This window comes from Sinocyclocheilus grahami, unplaced genomic scaffold, assembly GCF_001515645.1.
Source record: "Sinocyclocheilus grahami isolate Dianchi unplaced genomic scaffold, SAMN03320097.WGS_v1.1 scaffold299.1, whole genome shotgun sequence".
Classification (NCBI taxonomy): domain Eukaryota; kingdom Metazoa; phylum Chordata; class Actinopteri; order Cypriniformes; family Cyprinidae; genus Sinocyclocheilus; species Sinocyclocheilus grahami.
In genome coordinates, this window is record NW_015505478.1 from 238,434 (window position 1) to 265,167 (window position 26,734).

Consider the following 26,734-nt stretch of genomic DNA (forward strand, 5'->3'; position numbering starts at 1 on the left):
AAGTCCAGTCACATCCCGTTTATTTATATAGTACTTCATATAATAGATAGCCTCAAATCAAGCAGTATTAAACATGAAAAATCAGAGTCAGTGTCGCTTTTAGTTAGAATTACAACTAAATTTTCTGTACAAAAGCTGACTAATCAAAGTCTACTGATTAATAAGTGAAGTAATCATCGATTAGTCAATTAATTGTTCTAATAATAATTAGATTAATCAATTATCAAAATAATTGTTTGTTGCAGCCCTACTTCTGTGCTTCATTTTTTACAAATCGTTTTGACCTCATAATATTTAATCATTTTGAACCCTACATTTTTTTTGCTCTCTCGCTAATTTGTTTTACTCGGATGTACATCACAATACAAAAGAAAATCTATGTTGCTACTTCAGTTTCATCGCAACATTAAAGATCAAAAATAAAAATACTGTCAATTTATTCACCCTCATGTTGTTCCAAACCTATATGTGTCTTACTTTCTTCTGTTTAACGTAAAATAAGTGTTGAAGAAAACATGTTAAAAGTCTTTAGCGTCCGAAACAACATCAGATCCCTTTGGCATTCATTGCATGGAGACATTTCTCAAATTATCTTCTGCTGTGTTCCACAGAACAAAGAAAGTCCCCAAAAAACACGCAAGACACGAAAATCATTTACCCATCCTAGTTTTTGGGTGAACTATCCCTTTAAAACTAGAAAAGCAGTCTCCAGAGTTTGTTGTCTATTCGAGACACACTTGCTGAATGAGCTAATCTTAGATCTTGGAATTATCGATTATACAGATCAATATGACAACAGCTGCCCTAGGTGCAATAATTACAGTGATCACTACAGTAAACACCATTTAGGGTTCATTTGAGGTCTATTTTAACCATTTTCAAGAAGTCTTTCACTGTAACTCATGTCCCGAATAGACAGAATCAATCATTTGTGTGTAATAGGAGGAAAATTAATTAAATTGAGGTAAACAAACAAACTATAATACAGTAAAAACTTGCTGACCAATATAATTTAATAGCCAATGCAAAACTAGTGGCTTGATAAAGCAACATTCTGCAGACGTGTCTTTTTTCAGGTCCCAACGGAGTGCAACATTTTGCTTATGTAAATAAACCAAAGGCCACGGGGCCTTTCGTATGTTTTATTTTCATGGAAGCTTGCAGTCTTTGGGACATGACTCGTTTGGGACGCGAATGGGGAAAATAGAACAATGCGGCACTTCCATGCATATAATCATAAAGCTGACCTTGAATTGCTGGGAAGATGACGACGGGCAAACAGTCGCTGCATTCAAACGACAAGCATTTATAATACGGGCTGCCACTCCAACAGAATGTGGCACGGAGTTTCCAAATAAGCCCTGAAAAGCAAGTGAAGTAACTACATTGGAATGACAAGCAGAACCAACGCATGATTGAAACTGGTTCTCCGCCTCTGCCACGCTCGTCCGCAGAGACGCCAGTGGGAGTGTGAGGGTCAGTTGGCAGAGGTCAGGGAAGGAAAGAGAGGAGTCTGCTGTTCCAACGCACTGCAGCGCCCAGCAGCACTGGAGCGCCACAACATAACCTTCATACCACAGAGCTGACGCATGCAGGCGAGCCCAGCATGACCAGCACACACTGCAGCTCCACCAGCACAGCTCATGCTCCCCACATGCATTCTGCTTGCTGCAGCTTGTACTGCAGCATTTCTCGCGGCTAGGAGAGAGTTCAGTAGCTCACAGTTAACCTTTGCATTGCTTCTTAGTGACAGTAATCATTTATGTTATTTACTCACCCTCATGTCGTTCCAAACCTGTACATTCTTTCTTCTGTGGAACATAAAAGAAGATATTTTGAGAAATATCTTTTGTCTATACAACTGAAGTCAATGGTGACCAAAATGGCTTGGTTACTAACATTCTTTCAAAATATATTTTTTTGTTTGGAGGCATGAGGGTGAATAAATGGTGACAGGTTTTTTATTTTTGGGTGAACTGTCTCTTTAAATGTCTCTTGTGCGCTGCTTATCCTGCTGAGGTGAAACAGTATGCAAACAGATCTAAAGTAGGAGAAATGAAACTGAAGCCACACTTACTCTCAGAAATAGAGTCATGCTTTGGGGCATTTGAGATTTTAACAAGGTTTGGCATTTTAATATGATTTCAAATAGTTGTTTATTTATTGTTTAATTCATTTAAAGTGACAGTACACCCAGTTATGGCATTATTTTCTCACCATCATGTCATTCCCACCTGATTTTCCTGGTCACTCTTTTCAAAAGTGAATGAAGACTTAGGCTGTCAAGCTTCTAAACAGCAAAAAGCATCATAAAGTATCATAAAAGAGGTCCATATAACTTGTGCACTATATTCTGTAAGTCTTTTGAAGTCATACGAAGTCAATGGCTTTGTGTGAGGAACAGACTAAAATCTGAAGTCATTATTCATTGGAAATCTTCACATCCACCCTAGGTGTCCTTGGTGTGTTCATGAGAGAAGTAGCGAATCAAATTATTCTTATGAATCAGATCTTTTCAACTAATTTGGTTGATTTGGTTGACAAAACTGGACTAGTTACAAAGCCACTCTCATCTGATCACAAAAACTCTGATCTGGCTCACAGTGCACTGAAGTGGGAAAATATCAGCAAATAACAACTTAAATTTCACCCTGTGCAAGTCATATGGACTTCTTGATACTTTCAAAGTGCTTTTTTTGTAAAATTGGAGCTTGATAGCCTCAGTTAACCTTCAGAAATTCACTATATGTGTACAGGTTTGTAACGAAATGAGGGTGAGAAAATGATGGCAGCATTACATGTTTGGGTGGACTGTTCCTTTAAGAAGAGTTTTATCAATAAAGATGCATGCTTCTTTAAATGTTTGAATCTTTTACTTTTCTTAAATGAATAGTTTCCAAAAATGATTCGTTCATTAATCAGACTGATCCACATCTCAAGATTTGATCTCCTGGCTGCAACAGTTCATAATCCACCAGAATCAAATCGAGTATTAATAAAGAAATTTTGCTGTCACACAAAGATATCAAATGGCTTAATTGAATTATAATACTTGAGTCACATAAACTACTTTAAACGACACTTTTATTGTGCTTTTGTCACTTTGGAGATCGATAGCTTTATTTATCCTTAAAAAAAATCACTTTTTTAGTTCCTTCCTTCAAGAAGAGTTTCAGTCAGTATTAGATGGCAGCATACTTCTTTAAAAGTTTGAATCTTATGAATAGACACACTGTCCTGGCCATTACAGGGAGCAAACTGTCTGAATGACATTTAAAGGACAAGGCTGATCAGTGCAGAGAATCTCATGCAGAAGTACGACCCAAATGTAACCGATATTAAGCCATGTGTGCACTTCCCTTAATGAAAGGAAGCAATGCAAAAAATACATGGACACACAGTTCTCGGTTCCCCACAGCCAAAACGGCAAGTTCACTACAGAAAATCCAAAAGAAATGGACAGTTCGTACCACTTAAGTTGGAGACGTGCTGGGTCTAAGATGGAGAGAGGTTTTGAGACAGAAGAGCTCGTGAGACAAGATTGGCAGAGGAGAAAAGCCCCCAGCCACAGGGAAAAATAATTAGGTTAAGTATATATAATCCTTTCAGCTTATTACAGCCCCACTGCCTCCATTCATAAAAACATGCAGCTGCCTGAGCTCGCTCACAAACTCACGGCAAGGACAGAGACACGTACGGTGCTCTGGAGAGCACAAACAAACTCTAAAATCATAGGCTTAGAGCTACATGACACATTACAACAGGCTGAGCCTCTTGCATGCCCAGCTCAGTGTAATGTTGCAACAACAAACTGGTGAAACAAGACAACTGTGAGGAGCAAGTGCGCTGTCAAAGATGATATTTTTATGTACTTTTTTTTTTAACTGGTGAAGAATATTAAAGGGGTCATATGATGCGATTTAAATTTTTCCTTTCTCTTTGGAGTGTTACAAGCTCTTGGTGCATAAAGAAGATCTGTAAAGTTGCAAAGACTAAAGTCTAAAATCCAAATAGATATTCTTTATAAAAGTTAAGAGTCAGCCACACCTACCTAAAACGGCTCGTTCTAACACACCCCCACATACCTACGTCACGATGTGGTAAGATTTGCATAACGCCGCCCAAATGTTCACGCAAAGAAAGAAGGCGTAACATTTATTCTTGCTGTTGCCGCCGCCGCCATGTTGTGGAGTCGCTGTGTGTTTTGTTGTGAAAGCGAAACTACTTTGTTTGGTCTTCCAAAAAAGGACACAACTAGAAATCAGTGGTTAAGTTGTATTTACAACACTGTTCCAGAACAGTTTAACCCAAATATTCAGATGTGTCCAGTTATGTCCCCACTGGATGCAACAAATGCCTCGTTTGTAATGGGTTTTATTGGTTTTGTCTCGTCTAGTGATGTCCGGATCGCGAACGGATCGTTCTATTTAACCGGACCTTCTTAGTGAACCTGTCGAACCAGTTCACCAAATCGAACTGAATCGTTTGAAACGGTTTGCGTCTCCAGTACGCACTAATCCACAAATTACTTAAGTTATTCGGTTTATAAACGTGCCTGACACTCCCTCTGACGCGAAATAAACCAATATCACGAGTTATTCAGTTACTCCTAACAGTACATTGACTGAACTGCTAAAAGAGAACTGATGATGGGATGTGCACGAGCAGAGCAGCTGGACTGAGTCTCGTCCTGCTGGGAGACGGCATCACAGTATGTTAAGGGGCGTAACATTTCCGTCACACGCTTGAGGCATTCGGCCAATCACGCACTGGATAGCTGGCCAATCAGAGCACACCTCGCTTTTTCAGAACGATGAGCTTTGTAAAAATCGACGCGTTTCAGAAAGGCGGGGCATAGAGGAGAAACAATAATGTGTGTTTTTTAACCTTAAACCGCATAAACACATTGCATTACACCAAATACACAAAATAATGTTCTTTTTAGCAGCATCATATGACCCCTTTAAAACAATAAGCCCAAAGAAGCAGTGGTTTACAGTGAATTTACTTTACTTTAAATTCACTGTAAACCACGGCTCCACGGGGCTTTTTGCTTTTATAAAACGGTTATTCCATATACGTAGTACAGTTTCACAAAATAAAACAGAGCAAATGAAGTGTAATGATATTAATAAAAACAGTATTCTTCCACCAAACAATGTAGTTCCTCAGAAACAATTCTGGTTGCAACAAAGTGGTTGCCAAGCAACACGCAAATGTAAACAAAGGTGTATGTTTGTAGAGTAATTTACAACAGCTTCGAACGTGGCTCAGCCAATCAGAATCAAGGACCGGAACTATCCGTTTTATAAATTAATTTAAACTCCTTGAGAAAACATCTTGAAATTTGTATGCGACATAACAGTGAAATACCCAAAAAACTATATCTAAACAGTGAGTATAACAAAAGAATGGTAACGCTTTACAGTCACGTTCAACTGGTTGACATTTGCTAATGTATAATGAACTATCAATAACCAGCATAAGCATTTATTCATCTATGTTCATGTTAATTTATAACTATACTATTGTTCATTGTTAATTCATATTTGTTCATAATACATTAATGTTAATGCAACTTAAAAGTAAATATGGTAACACTTTAGTTTGGGGACCAATTCTCACTATTAATGATCTGCTTATTACCCTGCACATTACTAGCATATTGGCTGTTTATTAATACCCTTAAAGCACATATGCCTTATTCTGCATGATCATATTTTAGATTCCTCAAATGCCAACAACTTACAACTTAACAACTAACATACTACAGTAGCTACTAATACTACTACTAACTAATACCAGTACTAATACTACTAATACTAATACATACTACTAATATGGCCACTGCCCTCTTTTTTCGCAAGTAGGTTATGACACGCTTGTACTGCATTAACTCACCTTAACATATAATTTTCACCTATTTCAAGTTAAAAACGTAACTTCAGTTGCTGCCTTAAATTTTCAAGTATAATCAACTTTGTTGTGCAAGACAACTTAAATGAAACTGGCTAAAAAAATCAAGCCGAATTTCATATCATATAATTTTTTACAGTGTGGAGAAACAAGACACGACATCAAAGATGGCAACTACATCTTTTTATGCAATTATAAACAGGTTGACTGCTTTAAATGAAGCACAGACTTGGCAAATCCTCATTTGAGTTTGTGCAAATGTGACCCAAATGATATTTACTCGGACAAATGGTGCATTGCACTTTACAGAATAGTGGTTAAAAGCTCATTTGTGAGTAACACAATCCAAGCGTGTCATAACCTACTTGCGAAAAAAGAGGGCAGTGGCCATATTTATAGAACCCAATAGTCTAGTTCTTATAGATTCGGTAGAGAACCGATATTTACAGCAAGCTAGCTAAATATGACAGCTCAATCAATATTCTGTAGTCGCTCAGTGTTTGATCATTTGTACATGGTGTTGCTTTATCAACCCAGCAACACGTTTTATTGCCATTTCAAAGCATATGACATAACGTACCATATTTGGTCCAGCAAAGCGGGAGAGGGGAAATGAGGACATGTGCTTTGTGTATACAGTAACCTCACTCTCTGCTCTTATCATTAATTTTATAGGGTGAATGAAAGCGAGAGCAAAGTCCACAACGGCGGTGGCAAACGTGCCTGAACCTGTGGTGCAGTTTCAGCACATGCGGCAATATGCGGATGTGAGGTGCGAGCATGTGCACGTGGGACCGTCAAGGGGCTTCCTAATATCCTATTCCCTATCTGCTCCCGGTGTGGTGAAGGGTTATTGCCGTCTTAGCAGCTCACCTGATTTAACCCCACACGGTCGACAAGAATAGCTTTCATTTTCTCGCGACTGCCTGAACAGTCGTGACCACCGGGAACTAATGGAGCTTGTCGTCCGAAAGCGTTCCGTCTCACCGTATGTAGGTCTAGTTCTAGTTTAAATCAGGAAGTGAAGGATAAACAGACCCCTCGGGGAGAAGCAGGGTACGTGCTGAGTACTGCCATCAAGATATATGACTTGTCAGCCATGTGAGGACCTTTAAATCGCAGACATAACTAAAGGGCAGCGATGCCACTGAAGTCTGACAGACACCAGGCCTCTAAAGCAGCAGGACTCCTGCGACCTGACCTTTGACAGTGCACATCATAAGGTGTGAAATCAAACAGAATGTCAACCGCCACTCACACGACTGCAGGTGCTCTCGCACCACGACTGTAGGGTCCATGTTATGCACTTGACTTGAAAGCAACTGCATTGTCGTGTGTATATAAAACCTATACCTGTGGCCTGTAACCAGATAAGATAAAAATGAATGGCATTTTTAATATGAAGCAATTTCTAAGTGCAATGCAACAACTGGCAGGTTCAGGGACGTGACTGTCCAGATCTCAATAGCTCTACGGTTTTAATTTGTGCACAGGTGAATAAAGCATACTCAGGGTTCACATCCCTTTTGATTTTCAATATGGATCTTCAGAAATAAAAGCTGGTGCAGATTTTCTATGTCAGATGGTATATATCAATTATACTTTTTAGGATTCAAATGTCTCTTCCTGAGAAAACATCTTGAAACTTGAACATGGCACAACACTGAAATGAACAAATAACTAATATCCAGCCAATTAAATATTTTAAAGTATAACTAAAACAATGGTAACACTTAAAATAATGTTATTAACTGTTAATGTATAATTATTTAACAATTAACATTTGTGTGCATTTATTCATTTAGGTTCAAGTTAATAACTATACTATTGTTCAATTTTAATTTATTCTTAACACATTAACTAATGAAAATGAATGCAACTTGAAATGTTATAAATATTTGTGTACGTAAAAAATGGTAAAATTGCAATTGCATTGTAGCTAATGTCAACATGTGGAACCTTACTGTAAAGTATTCGTATAAATTCACCGCACAAATGTCTGTGACTTTTAATAACTTGTTAATATCCATGACTGTGGGAACCCTGTTACTAAAAATGTACTATAAACAGGCTCGACAGTGCAAAATAAAGGTTATCAGACTCAATTTTTTTATAAGGAATGCACACGACTATCGATTTTTATGCAACAACTCAGACATGGTCGACAAAATTAACTCAAGCATTCTGCTTTAGACAAGTTGTCTATTCTGGCAAATGTCCGATGATGTTAAGGGTTAGCGGGACAAAGGACATTTAACTTCAACACACCAAGATACAAAACCACCCTCGCCCACTTTTCCAGTACCAACTTTTACATGTTCCAGGAAGCCAAGGACAAATTCAGCTCCTACCGTGGGTGAACACCTTATGGTTGGGACTGCACCCAGCCCTGGCCATGAAAATTAAAATGTCAGCATGACAGCATTACTAGTTTCAGATGCCAGGCATAAAAACACAGCATCAGAAAAGATATACAACTCACTGCACCTGACTATTACAGGGGCTCATGACATGTGAGAGTTTGAGCTCCATCCAACCTGTTTACAAACTAGGCGCTGCTCAGGGCATCGATGGGAAGCTCAACAGCTGTCAGCAAGTGTATGATCAATGTGTGACACCCAACTGCGTTACTGGCGTTTTACTATAAGTGACGGCTTGCGCGTTAAGGTCAAACGAGAGACTTGGCTACTAGGCATATGGAGACATTTAAATTCTAGACTTATGCGTCACGGTGCGAAGAGGCCATGTGCGCAAAAGCAAGGTTGGAGATGGAGACCCATAAACGAGCGAGCGTCAGTCGTGACAGCGAGCAATGCATTACACCAATCACATTTGCAATTAACATGTGTGCGGCAAGATTGGCAAAATAATATGAAACAGTGGTCTTTACGAAAGCAGATGACTCACCTGTGCAGACAGCGCGCGGCTAGAGCTCGGGTGACATCAAATGCAGCGCAAAGCGAAATAATGATTTGTCAATAACTACGTCACGATCACTGGCTGATGTGAGGCGCGCGCTTTGGTTGCAAAAGTTCCCGGCGTTGAACCGAGAGCTTTTGCTCGCGCGGTTTGCTGCGTAAAGCTTCGGACAATGACCAGCGGCTGCGGGGTGCTTCGAGTTGAACGACGAAGCGAGCGATGGGGAAGCGTGAAGCGAACTTGCTAGCTGCTGCTAGGCAGAAGACGAGACGAGGGAGGGCAGAAGGGAGGAGTAGAGAAAGTGTGCACGGCACTACGTGCATTCCCATGTATTGCCTCCATTTTAGGGGGATTCCCACTCGACCTCAGCGCAAACTGCGCCTCATGGATGAGGACACCTATGATGAGAAATATATTACACGCTAAGGCTTTAGTATTTAAATGCATTCAATAAATATCGTACAGTACAGCGCCTATGTAACTATTTAGACATGAAGATACGTCCTCACTCTATAACTTATACTTTGCTTATGAGTAAATTGTGTTTTAAAGGAACACTTAGCATTTTTTAAAACGAGAAAACTTTACACGTTAAAGAATTGAATCTAAATATTATTAAAATATGTTTACACGCATGAGATGATGAAGCCCAGACATATTCTTCTAGAAATGACCGTTTAACTCTCACATGGAGCGGGTCGCCCTCTCGTGGACGCAGCCATGATGATTCACATCACATGACCTGACGTGTCACACAATCGGCTAATTATTATTAAAGTCGGCATGAAACGGAAGTTGCGATTGTCTTTTCTTCTCTTTTTTTGATTGCAATTTTTAGAACAAAGAACATATAAGGGCAATAACATTTAAACTGAATAAAAACAAATACTTAAAATAAACAAAAGCTAAATAAAAGCAATTAAAAAACCACGTCTGTAAACAAGTACAAATAATTACAAATTATTCAAAGAATAGATTTAAGGCTTTAAAGTAATTTAGTTTTTTTTTGCTTTGTTATTTCTTGTTTCTTTTAACGTATACAGGTAGTGACCTAATTCTATTCTGAAATGAGTAAAATTAGGCTTTTTCACTGTCCATTTTCATTTGTGAATAAAGAATTTTCCATATATAATGAGTAAATTCACAATATACCAAATCTTGAAGTCAACAGTATACTCATAAAAAAATAAAACATCCTTTTCTTTGAGTTGCAATTCAATATTAATACTTTAACAAAACAAAAAAAATCACACCAAAATAATTTTGTATAAATACAATCATAAAATAAATGAACAATACTCTCATTTTCCTCTTTACAGAAAACACACTTCAAGTCAATGTCTTTACAAAACTTTGCAATTACCTGTTTTACAGGATAAATACGATGAACGATCTTGTATGATACTTCTCTAATTTTATTTGTGATACAAAAACGTCTGGAGATCTTAAAGGTCTCTTTCCAGTTGACATCTTGAAATTGTGATCTCCAAAAACCAATGGCTAAAGGAACACTGGAAATTTGGCAAATCGTTCTAAGATAATTATTATTACATTTTTGTTCTTTTATATTTATACCTTCCAGTTTAACACTGAAGTCTAAATTTGGTTTTTCGACTATATCATTTTCTAATAATTTCCTAAGTTCTGAAGGAATGGCATTAATTACCATCGTATACTCCTTAACAGGTATATAAAATAAAAAAAATTCTAAAAACTCTGAATATGTAAGTGCATGACCATTACTACTATTCAAAAGTTGAGAAACCAACAAAATATTTGCTCTAAAACCAATTAACGGAGAGAGAGAGTGACTGCCTGAATGACTGAGCTCGTCCTCCATCAGGTAAAAGTCATATTCATGAAAAAAAATAGTTTGCGATGTCCTAAGAGTAATGTTGTCGTAATATCCTAATATCTTTTCAATGTTTAGGGGTAACGTACTCCCTCATGACTGGTGTCAGTGCTATAAAGTGAAGCATCAGCTTTTCCCCCTGTCGTTTACCCCCTCACGTCACTAGCTCCGCCCTTGCGCCATAGCTCGTGACCAGAAGAGAAGAGGAGTCGTTTTGAGGGGGAGGGGAGGTTAAAGGGTTAGTTCCCAAAAATGAAAATTAGCCCATAAATTACTCACCCTCGAGTCATCCTAGGTGTATATGACTTTCTTCTTTCAGACGAATCCAGTCGGAGTTATATTAAAAATTGTCTTTGATCTTTCAAGCTGTTTAATGCCACTCAGCGGGTGTTGCATGCATCAGTCCAAAAGCACTTAATTAAAATGCGCCCATCCATTTAAAAAAAAGTGTCTCACACGGCTCCGGGGGGTGAACAACCCTTTAATGTTTTTGATTAAAGATTACGAGGGCACATGAATTAAAAAAAAATTATGATGAAGTGCACGGATAAATTATTTATAATAAACAACAGTATTCCATTAAAAAATAAGAATTTTCAATTTTGATTTCATGGTGACTTTGAAAATTAATTATTTACTATATTGCAACCAAATTCTTCCCAAATAGCCGGTGGCTACCGCCACTGCTCTACGTTTTCTAAATAGTCCAATATGGTTTCGCTGTCATCCTCCTCTAACCAGTTGTCCTCTACCTGTACTTCTGTCTCGCTCATCAGCGTTTGTCCAGCATCTGCTTGTTTTTCTTCCGAAAAAATGGGAGATTGTTCTGTCATTGGTGGCTCTTTGGTGGGTTTAAAAACAGCTTTTCCAGTCACCCCCCACCAAGGCTTCACCTTGGGGTATTGAGTTCCCAAATTCTTCCCAAATAGCCGGTGGCTACCGCCACTGCTCTACGTTTTCTAAATAGTCCAATATGGTTTCGCTGTCATCCTCCTCTAACCAGTTGTCCTCTACCTGTCCTTCTGTCTCGCTCATCAGCGTTTGTCCAGCATCTGCTTGTTTTTCTTCCGAAAAAATGGGAGATTGTTCTGTCATTGGTGGCTCCTTGGTGGGTTTAAAAACAGCTTTTCCAGTCACCCCCCACCAAGGCTTCACCTTGGCACGTAACCTGCGCCTCTCCTGCAGGCGTCGCTGCCGGGCCTCCCTGCGCTCCTGCTGTCTGGCGTACTGGAAGCGCTGGAGGAAAAGGTCCCGTGCGTATAAGTACAGCTCTACGTCCCACTGGTTAAGCTCTCGAATCCTGCGCTGGGTCTCTGGTTCCACCTCTACGCTCGCAGCACGCGTGCCATTGAGCTGCGTGAACGGTGCAATGAAGGACAGGCGGAACGTGTGCTCGAAGAGGTACTGCGTCTTACGCTGATATTCGGTCAGACCAAAAAAGGCCATGTTTCGCAAGTTGCGTTTGGCACTTTCCAATAGCATGGCCCAGCGCTGGCTCTCACTCATGATGGAGAGATTATAGCAGCCCACCAGGCTGAGGTCGGCCAGCATACGGGTCTGTCTGTTGTTGGCCAGGTTGTAAGAACAAGCCATGAATTCCTCTAACGAACAACCCGACCAGTCGTCACCATTGTAACAGCTGGGCAGCTCGGACAGGGTGGGTAAATGGCCATCACACATGTGTTTAGAGGCCTTCCAGGTGGCACCGCGCTGAACGTGCCTCCATTCGCTCAGATACCGCCACACCGGATCCCTCAAAATCGTGATGTAGTAGTAGTTCCTACTATAGGAGGCAAGAAAGAGAAGATTTTAAGAAAAAGAGCTCAAAATAAAGTAGTCACAATTGACTTGAAACAAAATGAAAAGTAATATCACGTATGAATCATTAAGTTGGGTAAAGCTGTCATAATTTGTGCATATTCACATTGACAGAATTATTCATGGCATAGTTTCGGTTGGAGTGTGTCAGGGGAGCGATCTTGATGGAAAACGGAATGAATTATTGCTGGTTGACTATAATTATGGGCATTTCAGCATAATGAGCGAATGAGAAGAATAATCTTTCAGCTCGCATCCAGGGCATTTTCCATATGAATATCAATTAAGACTGTCTGGACAAATGCATTCAACAACAGCGGAGAGGAAGTCTCTGGAGAGCTTCAACTTTTCCTTTACTTACAAGCCAAAGATTAGCCCATGGGATTTTGATTTGATCTAATTGTGTCCATTTGAAAAGCAGGACTTTCATGGTTTATATTTGTATGCATCAGTCTGCATATTTAACTGTGCATGCTCATTTCCCTTATTTATACATTTAGACTATATTCTCACCTAATGTTAATATTTAAAAAACACTAATAATTATAAAACACCTTTAAGCAGATCTCAAAATAAATATCCATATTTTACATTGTTTAGTGGTGACACCCAAAATCACTTGTAAAACAGTTGATTTGAGTTCTTAGCGTTTTATTTGCAATTTAATTAGATAAAGCATATATTTTTATCATTTAATCACAATTTCACCATCCAGTTAGGCACATCAACCATAACTCCTTCAAAAACAGCCAGAAACCTTGGAGTTATGATTGATGATCAGCTGACTTTCTCAGACCACATTGCTAAAACTGTCCGGTCCTGCAGATTTGCTTTATTCAACATCAAGAAGATCAGGCCCTTTCTTTCGGAACATGCTTCACAACTGCTTGTTCAAGCTCTTGTTCTGTCCAGGCTGGACTATTGCAATGCTCTCTTGGCAGGACTTCCAGCCAGTTCTATCAAACCTTTACAATTAATCCAGAACGCGGCAGCAAGATTAATTTTTAATGAGCCAAAAAGAATGCACGTCACACCTCTGTTTATCAATTTGCACTGTAATAGCTGCTCGCATAAAATTCAAGGCATTGATGTTTGCCTACAAAACCACCACTGGCTCTGCACCCCTTTACCTAAATTCATTACTTCAGACTTTTGTGCCCTCTAGAAGCTTGCGTTCTGCAAGTGAACGGCGCTTTATTGTGCCATCCCAAAGAAGCACAAAATCACTTTCACAGACTTTTAAATTAAATGTTCCCTCCTGGTGGAATGACCTGCCCAACTCAGTCCGAGCAGCTGAGTCCTTAGCCATCTTCAAGAATCGGCTAAAAACACATCTCTTCCATCTTTACTTGACCCTCTAACTCTAGCACTCTCTATTCTAATTCTATTCTAAAAAAAAAAAACTTGTCCCTTTTAGATGTGCACTCTGTTCATTTACTGCTTGTTTTCTTTAATAATAATAAAAAACGAACACTAGCTTCTCTATTCTATCTATTGGTTTTCTTTTTATTTATAATACAACTAACAAAAGCAAAAAGGCCTCTAACACTAGCTTGCTCGATTCTTTTTCCATTCCGTTTTCTTTTTTTTTTTATTATATAATATAAAAATAAAAATAAATAAAAACTTGCTACATGTACTGAATTAAGCTAACTAAGACTTGTTATAGCACTTGCATATCATTGCTCATTTGTTGATTTTGATTGCTTCCATTGTCCTCATTTGTAAGTCACTTTGGATAAAAGTGTCTGCTACATGACTAAATGTAAATTTTTACTATCTGTCATACATTGGTTATCAACCATAACAGAACGAACGAACATAACTTGGGGAACTTACCAAATCAGAATCCCAACTCATTCCAAGCCTCACCATCAAGAAACCACCAAGCGGGGCTCAGGGTAAACTAAAGACGATTAACCCCTTACTAAAGACGGTTAATGCTTAAATGAAGACTAAAACTTAGGTGCGTTCATTCAAAAAGGATGGACATCAGTTTTTAAAGAAGTATCTTATACTCACTAGACTGCATTTATTTGAACAAAAAGTACAGTAAACACAGTAATATTATGAAATATTTTTTTTCTATTGTAATACACTTTCAAATGCTACTTATCCCTGTGACGGCAAAGCTAAATTACTCCAGTCTTCAGTGTTGCGTGATCCTTCAGAAATCATTCTAATGTTCTGATTTGCTGCTTAAGAAACATTTCTTCTTATTAATATCGAAAACAGTTGTGCTGCTTAACAGTTTTGTGGACACCTTGACACATTTTGTCAAGATTCTTCAATGAAGAGAAAGTCCAAAAGAACATTCATTTGAAATAGAAATCTTTACGGTCACTTTTAACAATTTAATGCATCTTTGCTAATTAGAAGTAATTCATTTCTTTCAAAAACCCTTGCACTTTTAAACGGTAGTGTACATTTAAAAACACTACCAACCTACTACACTCAAAACACCCAACACTTAATCATCAAATCTGATTCCTCCCAATGCAAACATTATCAAACACTGTTGATCCCATGCTACGGGGCGTTTATTTAAAGAACAAGCCTGAGAGAATGGCAGATGTTCTGGTGCCAGCAGGCTGTCTGAAAGGGCGAATGATTATGATGATTGGTCCCCTGTTGGAGGAATGCGCTGAATGAAAGCAGACTCTCCAGGGTTGAGCCTGACCTGTTGGGAGGCTTTTGTCTCCGCATAACTGACTTGCCAAGAGGCTTCAGCACTGAACTGAACGAGAACGATATGAAGGGAAGGAGAGGCACCACACAACATCATAACAAAAGAAATACGTTTGTTTATCAAGACGCATTTCAGTCCATTACAGACAATGAAATTAGTTTGATATACTGATAAAAACCAATTCAACTCTCACCTGGGAGTCCTGCGCCTCTCCTGAGACTCCCGGTTGCCCATGAAGGAAGGCACGCAGCTGGTGAGCTCAGTCCAGTCCGCGTGCAGCCCGCAGCTCCAGCCGGTGGAGAACCGGGAGAACAGCCAGGTGTCCCGTTTGCCTGGCCGGTAACAGGTACACTTCTTCTGGCCCGCATGGCACTCGCAAGGCCTCTCCAGCTGGATGTTGCGGACAAGGTGACGGCCGAACGTGGTCCCCCCGGTTTTCTGAATGTGGAGGAACACTATAACATCGTCCCCCTTGATGTTGAAATCGACAGCGCGATCTAGGTCTTTGGTGGTGAAATTAAAGCGAGGCACGAATCGAACCAAAGCACCGTCCTCGGAGCTGTACGGATCTCCCGCGCCGGCTCCGCTCATGCGATCCCCGCGTGCGCGACTCCCTAGTCTCGAGGACAATGATGCCAGGTGGAGCAACTGGCAATCGGACGTAGGGCAGACGTATTGTAATACAATGACGCCGAAACACAGGACCATCAGGAGTGCGACGAGGAGCCGGCTGTAGTAGGATTTTTCATCCATCTTCTCGCTGGAAAAATGAAAGCATTACTCAGTTGTGCGGTTCCCCCGCCGCGTCGCGTCAGGAGCAATGTTGAACAAACCCCTGAGACTCGAGCCTCCGCAGCACATCAAAACATGAACACGCCCAGCGCTCTTTCTGGACGTTTGTCTGCTCGTGTTCAGCGTAGTTGATGTCTACATGTCTCCACGAGGCTTTCCTGCATCGTATTGCTTCGAGATCTTCAGATAACTTCTGCCACAATGTCGTACTCGCTCTTCCCCGGTCCACACCGCCCCCATTCGCTTTTCCCTCTTCACAATTAAAGCCCCCTTTAGGACCGCTATTTTGGAAATCACAACTGAGATATTTTACCAATTCTACACTTCTTTTTTTCTACTTCAAGCATTGATTGCTTATCATATGCACCACGCCAAAGTCGATTTCTGCGTATAAATCGTACGCCAAATAGAAACAGACGTTCTTAGCAGCTCACAATAATTTGTTGTACCATAAATGTAAAAAAATTTTTTTAAACAAAGTTAATGCAGTGACTTGTGTTTGATGATATCAGTCTGTATTTACTTTGATTTATGGAGTAATGTGGATTTCTTAACCTGATCAATTAAAAGGATTTGTTAAAATAACACAGAACAATAACATATTTTTACATCTATGCAAATGCATGTACAATATTTGTAACCTAAATAAGTAATAATAGAATAAAGAGACAGTTATTTAACTATGTTAAGGAGTAGTAACATTTGTACAGTCTTACAGTTACAGCTTTGATGGGCAGATGGATCCTTCGTGAAAATGAGTTTGACAACCCTGGGACTTTGCCCTAAACCTACCCCTCACACAAGAGGACATTGATAAATAAATAAGGTCCCCACAAGGTCAATTTTTACAATACTACATTTGGTCTCTATAACGTAGGGAATACCAGGACTACACACACACATCTTTAATTGAATTACAGAATACTGCTTTACAGGCAAAACCAATGTTATTTTTGCTGGTCGATATTGTCTTACAGGCTCTTATATCTGTAAAGCGCTAGGTATATAGATTTAGTGCTATAGTAAATATATATTCAAAACAACATATTGAAATATTAGCCAACATTAACAACCAGATATCAATTTCAGGTTATTAATGTCCCACACTGGATAAGGGTTTCTTTAATGTGAGAATATTTCAACATCAGGAATCTAAGCTAACATTGATTAATATTTCACTTAGATTGGATCATTTTTGCATTTTGTGTAATAAGCCTGTGAAGGTGTAGCATTCTCCATACATGGTCTCTATCACATTTAGTTTCTGTACTATTGGGAGAAAACAACAAGGGCTGATTATTTTGGAGATGCTTATCCAATATACATTAATAGTCTGGCAGTCTTCATCTCATCTGGACAGTTTGTTGATTTAATAACACACATGAAGACTAAAGGAAGATTTAACACTGCGGTTTAATTACTGGCTGTGATTAATCAATGTTCATGATTGTTTCAACTCATCCTTTGTTTTCTTTTGTTTTACTACTTGGTCTCCCAAAGAGACTTTCAAAGCATTTCAGTAAAACTAATACTGGTAAAGCAGAAATGACACACGACACATCAAATTTAAATATTTGCAGTCTTTATTTCAACAAGACTAAGAAATGTTTAATATAACTTTTCTCTTACATTTTTTAGCATCTATCTCTTTGTTTCGCCCATATTAAGCACATACTCTGAATGGGTAAAATCTGATGAACATCTCTCAGAGACCACTAAAACGACTGCTCATTATTTACAATTGTTTTCTTTTCTTTCTTCAGTCTTTCTCACTCCTCATCGCAGATGTCTCCACTGATGTACAGGCCACCTGAAGGTCAGCATTCAATCTAAAGATGACATTGCAGAGGTTCATTCAAGAGTCCATGTCATCTTCACACTGACTCGGAGTAGCTTGACATACTAAGCACAAGACACTTCTTTCCTGGTCATTACATCAGAGCCATCTTAACATGTGACAGCGGGAAGCTTTGGGTCAGAAGTATAGAAAACACATTGCTTTCTATTCGTGGCAGCACATTAGACTAGAAAAATACATAACTGATCTGAGGTGCGTAGCATTGCTGTAGAGATCAGGCTCATGAAACCCTGACCATGTCTGAGGACTGGCCACTCATCCATAGATACTGAATGAACCTCCAAACGAATGAATAAAAATGTACGTAAAAAGTATGCATGTTGCAGATACGATTAAAAGCATCATTTAAAACTCTCTTTGCCGTGAGGTATCTGAATGCCAATTAAAAGTGCATGTGACATCAGGAACGATCAAGGACCGATGGCCAGCCCTGTCCTTGCATCAGCTTGTAGAATTTTCACAATCCCCTTACATAAATCTATAACGACAAAACAAATGCTTACGGTAGCTCGGTTTACAAAATCTAAATATTATGTAACATGACATTTGAAGCCAATATAAAATCATCAGTTAAATTGTGAATTCATTAGAACGCATTCATCTACAGACATAAATATTTTGAATACTGAAATCAAGAAACCTAGGAAAGCGATGCTTGCGAATGTGGTTAAATAACTTACTGTACAAGAGCGAGGGGAGCTAGTTTTTCCGAGAGGTGGGTGAAAAGCCCTTGAAGAGATTGAGAGATTTTCTTTTAAACCAACAAGCACTTGTCAGACACCCGAATGGGAAAGCGCATACATAGCCACTTTTGAAACTAGTGTTGGAACGCACCATACACGCCGTCTATTGCTCTATATGAGGAATGGTTTTAAAATGTGTACCGACTTCAATGGATATCAATCGGGAATGGGGAAAAGGCTAGACATTATATGTTACAAACAGAAATGAAAGTAAGAAAAACCAAAAGAGGCCACCCAACCTCTCAAATCAGCACCGTCTGTCACTGTGTAGTGAAATCTGCTGCAGTACCTATCATACAGTTTTATACCTTACAATACACCTCTAGCAAAATAAACACCTCCACATAAAACCCTGTGTAAAATTCCTCTAGACAGCTCAGCCTTGAGCCATCTTCAGTATATGCTTGTATCCAGCTGCGCCAGTAAAAAACAACTTTACTCTGGCCACACAGTCCACATCATGCAGAATACATAATCATCTTTGAGGGAACCATCGAGGCCTATTCAATGTATCAACTTTCAGACAGACCTTACCTAACCAAAACTCCTTCCTTATCACACACACACTAAGTTATTACTGAAGACTATATTCTCAAGTTATATATTATACTGCCAAAAATACTTGGGATGATGATACGGGGGTCTGTGAAAGTTATAGAAAAAAAAAAAAAAGCTTTGTGTCGGGGATCCTCTAGTTTTGACTTCACTCAAAAGGCAGCATTGCATAAATTTTTGTTGGTTGCAACCCTAATAAAGGGCCCATTTATGAATTATTTAAGGCATCATGAAGTTTTTATCATGCTCTAAAATTCAGGAACATATATATGATCTGCAGCCAACCAAAGCCTGCATGTACACCAAATGTATTAAAAAAAATCGGAGTACTTCATACAGATTTGCTTAAATTATACGTGTTATATGGGTTGATTAATTGTTTACCTTTCATAAAAAGCGCTCGGATGATATATACAGCCAATCGTACACACCATCATCCACCCAAATACACACTCAATCTGACTTACTTTCAAACTAACACTTATTTAAACCATAACCGAAAAAATCATGTTGAGTCGTCAACGATTCTGGACACTACAAACACGGAGGAATAAAACCCAGCTGATGTGAAAAGCGACGTGGAAACGTATAGCTGTACAGAAATGAAGTCCGTTCTTATAAACACAAAAAATACACTGAAGGGAAGTTATTTGAGTATTAATAACTTGAGTGTCTTCCCCAGATGGCAGGCAGACGGAGTTCCTGAAAGCAGTGTCTTTAATGTCCTATGGCAGTTTTCTGCTCTCTTGTTCAAATTCGTACAAACACACATCCTCTTCCTCTCTGGGCCGGTCTTATCTCGTGTGTGGGGTGAGCAGGGCGAGCAGGAGTGCCGTCACAGCCAGTGTCAGGCTGAAAGGTGCCAACCGTGTACCACTTGAGGGCAGTTTGTCAGATTGAATCTTGATAACGCGAGGTTTAGCGGGCGCTGGGGTGGAGAAGTAGATGTCCCCGTCACTGTCGCAAGGGGGCGAGTCACAGCCACTTCCGCTTTCCTCTCCACTGCCGGCATCCTCTGAAGAGCGAGGGGGAAAAAATAGATCAATGTTAAAAACAGGCTTGTATGATGTCATCTTGACATTTCATACTGAATTTCACTTGAACTGAACCACAAGCGATGCCTCGTACCATTGACAAATGAGATGTCGTTGCCAGTGTAAGCAGCCTTAAGCCGACTGGTCATTTCCTTCAGCACTGCTATCTGCCGCCGAATCACCACGTCTGGTTTGGTGATGTCAACTTCCACATCTGGATTAGACACCTGATTGGCTAAGCCATTGCCTATGACGACTGATTCGTACCTGCATGTGAAGAAAGGAAGGAAAAGTTGAGAGGAACGGCCAATGTTGTAGGTTAAGCGAGTAATGAAATGGAGGAATTTGACTGTATCTGGTTTAGCAACCAATAAGAGTGTCTTTTAAAAACTCTTAGAAATGTACTGTTTTAAGTTGGTTTTATGGTTTTGAAAAACTATACGTACCATTTTCAAGAAATATTTCAATATAATGCCATGTGGTTTAACAAGAAGTAACACCTTATTTTCCTTACACTAGTGTAAGTGTTCACACCTTAATTAGTTTCAAAAACGTTTTGCAAAGCAAAATATATTTTTTAATAAAGTTGATTTAAAGTTAAATTTGCAGTGAGTTGTACCACATGACCTTGCTTTGTCATAAAAAGATCAAATTATTTGATATTTTAACAGACTTATTGACCATTTCCTTTTTTTTTTTTTTTTTGTAAAGATTTATTTTTGCCGTTTTTGCCTTTTTTTTATTAGGATAGGACAGTATATGAGACAGGAAGTGAAGTAGGAGAAAAAGAGGGGGACAGGATCGGGAAAGGTCTGCGAGCTGGGACTCGAACTCAGGACGCCTGAAGCACAACGGGGCTATATGTTGTTATAATGATGACATCATTTCCTTTTAATGCTTATTTTTGCCCCTGCCTATTTGTTGCACCACATGACTTTGATTTGGCAAGCAAAAGTTTTCCAAAATGTTGTTACATTGGTTATTTTTACTGTTTTTCTAAGAAATAATAAAATTGTCAAACAACTTCGAAAATTTCATTCTTAAAATTGAGGCATTATGATAGAACAGATTTAGCGCTCTGAAGTTTTTGACTTTATACATTTTAACTTGGTAATTAAAAACATGAAATGACTTGAAAATACCTCACATATGACGTGCAAGTATAAACTGCATTTAAAAGCGATTTTGAATAACTTTATAGATCTGTTCGAAAATAGGAGCATCGTCTCATTGACCCACCTGCTTTTGGCTGTACCATTCCAGCATTCATCACCGACAGCAGTTCGCTCTCCAACACACACAGTGTCAGGCAGGGTGGACCAGAACTTCTTGGCATGCTTCAGTTTCTTCTTAACATCAGTCAACTAGGAAACAAATAGTTTGGGTTACAAACAATACATTCTGATCTGGCAAAATCAATTGACATCTTTTTAAAGAAAATAGAAGTGATTTGAGTGGTAGTAAGGGTGCCCATTATCCTTACCAGTCGGTCCAGACTAGTGCCAGCGGCGGTGGTGGGTCTGGCGTCAGGACTGTAGGGTCGGAAACGCCCGGGGAAGCCCGAGTCTTTAGGAGAGCGCCGGGTGCGGAAAGCCATGTTGGGTTTGGGCTGCCCGCATCCCTGAAACACCTGAAACAGACAAATAACTCTCAATACATATGCACCAAAATCAAATCAAATCAAATAAAACATTGCGCATGCGAAATTTTGAAAAGAAATTAAAAACATACCTTCTGTGAGACCTGTATGCTGTTTTCCTGCATGTTCATGATGGCGTCTGAAATCTTCACGTCTATGGGATCCATTACTGACTCAAAGTTAAAGGGTCCCTCTAGCCTCTCAGCAAGACCCAACATGGCATCTAAAATTCATAAAATCCAAAATAAATGCATTAATTAATGGAACACCCTTAAGGCAATTCATGTCATCAATGCTTTCAATTACCCATGCCCAAAAACATTCTGTAATTTGCACCACTAGAGAGCAGCATACAGTCATCGATCCAGGCTAAGCTCTTAAGGAACTGTAGCCTATTGTGCGAACAGCTTGTTAAACAGTCAGAGGCCTGAACAAGGTGCCCCAATTAAGGTTCCCCCCCAAAGCTGACAGGCAGGGTGAGCAAAGCCAGTCCCAGAGTCCCACGAGCCAGGAACACTTTGCGAGAGCACACGAGAATGTGTGACGGGACCGGAGACCACACGGCCTTCAGAGTCACGAGAGGCCCAAAACACTTCATGAAACACATGCATGGATAAAAACAGAGCCGTTCCCCAGTGTTCACTCCTAATCCAAGTCAATTCCAATTCTGCTTTCAAGCGGAGGCTTCACATAAATTGTTTTGGCCTCAGAGCAAGTGGAAACCATTTCAATGTGACCTGTTCATTTTTAATCTGTGCTTATGATACTCCTCTGCTTAGTGTGGAAAACTGGTTCCATTACATTTAGTAATGGTTGAGTAATAAATCAATTACTTGAGCCATTTAACACTCTCTTACCAAGGAAGTTATTCCACTCTGTGTCCAGATCGGCCTGATTGGCCAGGCAGCCTCGCATGACGTTGAGACAGTAGTTCTTGCAGGGCTTCAGCGCCACCTGGCCGGTACAGTATGGGCAGTATAACATCTTCATAGCCGCACGCACACAGCTCGGAGAGGCGCTTACCTGAAAGAGAGGACGAACAAGAAGATTGAGCAGAGTCAGCAAAACAGACACAGGAGGAAAAGGTTAATGAGTCCGTAACCTAATTCATATGCCTGATGCTGCTAATAAAACTCTGAACAAAAAGCATCAGCGACCCCGTCACCTTTTATAAGGTCATTGCTGAAGTTGTGTTTGCTCAATTTGTCATTGCAGGTTCAATTGCTTCTACTAATTCACTACACACACCGAGAAGCCTTGGCCTCTGATCTTTTAATGCTGGAAGATAAGCCCCGATTGGTCCATCCAGGTGTCCACCTTCACATACTGATAAAACCTATAGAAAACCTGTACTTTCGATCTCTGCTGTCCCTGATCTCTGACTTGCTTAGTAAACATAAGTCGCTATGCTAGCCACAGTCAACTCTAGGCCTGGGTATTGATGAAGATTTCCCTGTTTCAATTTGTTTCTGATTTACAAACTCTTGATTTGATTTTGTTGCATTTTATTTTATTCTGATTCGCTGGAGTATAATGTCAGTTATGATTTTGCTTACATAAAAGACATTCTCTGGTTGCTAATGTTTTAATCAGGCCAGTGTTTCAGACTGATTCAAACTTAATTAAACTGACCCTTTTGAACTATTCAATAAAATAATCTGTTCATAAGCAGAGTTATCTTAAACTAATACAAAAAGTGAAACAAACCATTAAAAACATTTCTGTTAATTAAAATAAAAGTGGAAAAAAAATGATTAGACATGATGGAAAAACTTAAGTTTTCAGCTAGTGGCTAAATATTAAAATAATATATATAGAGATAGATAGATAGATAGATAGATAGATAGATAGATAGATAGATAGATAGATAGATAGATAGATAGATAGACAGTAAAATGTAAAGAAAAAAGCTCATAGAATTACTAAAAGTTTACAAAAAATTTAAGTCAAATTTAAATGAAAACTGAAAATGTATAAACTAACTCAATATGAAAGAAAAAAACAACCTAATACTAAAATAACACTGTTCATAAGAGTCATTAATTTCATGAATCAGGCTACACTGATCGCAATGTGTTTTTAATTCCCTAAAAGAACCGACTCACATCTTCATGAATCAAGCTACATTAGTCACGCTTTTTAATTCAGGTTTTTAATTCACTACAAGAAATAATCATTAGTCACTCGTTAATGCATCAGACTACATTGGTAACATTGTATTTTTTTTTGCATGCAGCCCTCGAGGACAAATCACATTTCTTGCCATTATTTTGTCTTAGTATTGCATCACATTCAATAATTTTTTTTGTTGGAAAATGTACCTTTTTTACCCCTCCCTAGTCAAAGTAACTTAAAACAAACAAACAAAGACAGCTTCTCACCGTGGAGACTTTGCCCACCACTTCAGGCATTAGCGTCAGGCCGCGCGTGAACGTGCGAACTGCGATGAAGGACCGGGTCAACTGCAGGCGGAGCTTGCGTGGAACGTCGCCGAAGGGTTTGAGCTGCTCCATGTGCCTGCTGACGCACTCCATGTACGAGTCGCTGAACTCATACTGCACGTTGACCAGTCGGAACATGCGCTCCAAAAGCTCCGTCCAGAAATCCGTTAGCATGTCGTCCAGGTTGACGGCGCTGCTCCCATTGCTGTAGTAGCGGCGTAGCTCATGGAAGAAATGCTCAAAGAGCTCGGCGTTCTTCACATACATCAAGCCGTAGGTCCGCACGAACATGTCATTGAGAGATTTCTCTGCATTGCTTAACAGCTCTCTGAAGAACTCTGAAAAGAAAGAACAATAACGAGAGAGTTGGTTAGTTCTAAATGTCAAAGGTGATGAAGGTTTTCAAGTGCATTCCTTATGTGACACCTGCTGGAGTGAATGTTCCAATAAGATGCATGCTTCAAATCTTAAATGCATATTATATATATATATATATATAAACTTCTAGGTAATCTTATCAATGAAAATACTTAAGAGTACTTTCATGATTGTTTCTAAACACACTTAAGAGCAACAAAAAATGCACTTTGTAATCATGTCAAATTAAAAGGTTTACTTTAAGCTACACTATTAATCATCTTAATATTTTTGAACACTTTTTTTGTTGACTAATAGGGATGTAACGATTCACTCAACTCACGATTCGATTCACGATTTTGATTTCACGATTCGATTCGATTCACGATTATTATAAACAATTTTTTTAACAAAATGAGATTTAAGACAAATTATAAATTAAATGTGTCCTTTTATTATTGCTTGGACAAAATGCTGCACATTTCTTTGTGAAATTGAAATATAATACTATAATAATATACTAATATAGCACTTGCATATTACTGCTCTTTTGTTGGTTTTGATTGCTTCTATTGTCCTCATTTGTAAATCGCTTTGGATAAAAGCATCTGCTAAATTACAAAATGTAAACAATGTAAATGTAAATAAAACTAAATTGAAATTTTAAAACAAGCCCCAAATCAAATAAATAAGTAACACAAATAAAATAAATATCTTCATATAAACAAAATAAGGCTTTGTCTGTGCTTTCCTTTTAAAATTAGAGGCAACCACTGCATTTTAATCATTATCCAAACAAAGATGCTGCATACATGCAACATGAGCAGTTTCTAAACTAAATTAGATTGTATAGTTTCGAAATTTGAAGCAAAAACAGAATGGTTTGACTTCAGTTTTGTGAAACTATAAATAAGAATATCTGCATGAAACAGCAAAGCTTTCTGCCAGCAGGTGGCGCTTAAAGCATTTCCTTGGTTTCCGCTGTAAACAAAGCAGCGCTGCACTTATAAACTTTAATATGCATTATACAGAGGCAAGATGAAAAGGAAAAATACCATCTAAACTTTTCTAAAGACAGTAAGTTCCCCTCAAACATGCATTCATTTAAACTCCTACACCTAAATGAATCGCGATTTGTTTAGCATCTCAACCGATTTGAATCGTCACATCCCTATTGACTAACATATTAAAGCACATGTAAAGTATGAAATTATAATTTTACCTTAAGCGTGTTACTTGATAATTAGATTAAAAGTAAACATTTTAAATACTACATTTTAGTTTCACCATTTCAAATGTTTAACTGTCAACCTCCAAAAAGGACTAATAAGTAAAAAAACTAAAAAAGCACCAAAGTAGTCTATGTACTATATTCTTAGTCTTCTGAAGCCATTAAGATTGACAGTGATTTTTCACTCCCTGCAATTCTCAAATAAAATATAGTGCAGGTTTGACATCATGATGCTTTGTTATGAGATGCTCAGAAATCAATAACGATTGATGAAGTCCAACCTGTCAGCTTATTAAAAGTTATTGTCTTCAACCTTCAGACCTGGAATACAGGCAAAGTCATCCAGACTACATTTACAGTGCTTTTTTTGTCCTTTTTGAAACGTGACAGATGTGACCACTTTGAACTGTCAGAAAAGATCTGACAGAAAATAGAAAAAATTCCATTTGGAACAACATGGCAGGGAGTAGCTAAAGGATGAAACTACCGTTTTAACATTCAGTAGTTGTCCATTAAGAAACTTTTGCAAATGGGTATTTTTGGCAAGCCCACATTTTCGCAAGCCCCCAGTATTCTCGCATGAGAAATAAGACACAAGATAAGAAATGAGATCTCTACATCTTATCTTAAAAAGAATGTGCACTTACTGGCCATGAACACAAACATAACAGATATGAATTGGAGCACATGCGTAACATGGAACAGAGTATGCACGCAGAAAGACTTCACATCAGAATAACCACACAGACTGTCAACTTCAACACATATAAAATGAATTGTTATTAACTTTGGAACGTCAGCTGGCAGCACGTCCGTGACTGTCATTACAATGACGCTCGAGAGACAGCGATTTAGTGCTCCGCAAAGCCCTCAGCCTAACTTGCTCTCGC

General features: G+C 38.9%; 2 protein-coding genes and 1 pseudogene across 3 annotated transcripts in view; all 3 read right to left on the reverse strand.

The window, feature by feature from the left end:
- The window catches only part of LOC107601115 (muscleblind-like protein 3), a 48,066-nt pseudogene extending 38,583 nt beyond the window's left edge, over window positions 1-9,483 (reverse strand).
- Window positions 9,484-11,591: 2,108 nt separating this feature from the next.
- LOC107601114 (heparan-sulfate 6-O-sulfotransferase 2-like) lies at window positions 11,592-16,408 on the reverse strand. Its single transcript, XM_016293145.1, has 2 exons — window positions 15,388-16,408; window positions 11,592-12,470 (listed from the first exon to the last, which is right to left on the reverse strand). The coding sequence occupies exons 1-2, from the start codon at window positions 15,945-15,947 to the stop codon at window positions 11,624-11,626; spliced, it is 1,407 nt and encodes a 468-aa protein (XP_016148631.1). The 5' UTR covers window positions 15,948-16,408; the 3' UTR covers window positions 11,592-11,623.
- A 1,143-nt stretch (window positions 16,409-17,551) lies between these two features.
- LOC107601116 (glypican-6-like) overlaps window positions 17,552-26,734 on the reverse strand; it is a 60,671-nt gene continuing 51,488 nt past the window's right edge. For both annotated transcript variants that reach the window (XM_016293146.1, XM_016293147.1), the window contains exons 4-10: window positions 24,197-24,594; window positions 22,673-22,838; window positions 21,908-22,038; window positions 21,660-21,806; window positions 21,416-21,540; window positions 20,271-20,443; window positions 17,552-20,157 (exon numbers count right to left, since the gene is read on the reverse strand). In XM_016293146.1, the coding sequence (XP_016148632.1) occupies window positions 19,937-20,157; window positions 20,271-20,443; window positions 21,416-21,540; window positions 21,660-21,806; window positions 21,908-22,038; window positions 22,673-22,838; window positions 24,197-24,594 (1,361 nt within the window). In that variant the 3' untranslated portion in view covers window positions 17,552-19,936. The remainder of the gene's footprint in view (window positions 20,158-20,270; window positions 20,444-21,415; window positions 21,541-21,659; window positions 21,807-21,907; window positions 22,039-22,672; window positions 22,839-24,196; window positions 24,595-26,734) is intronic.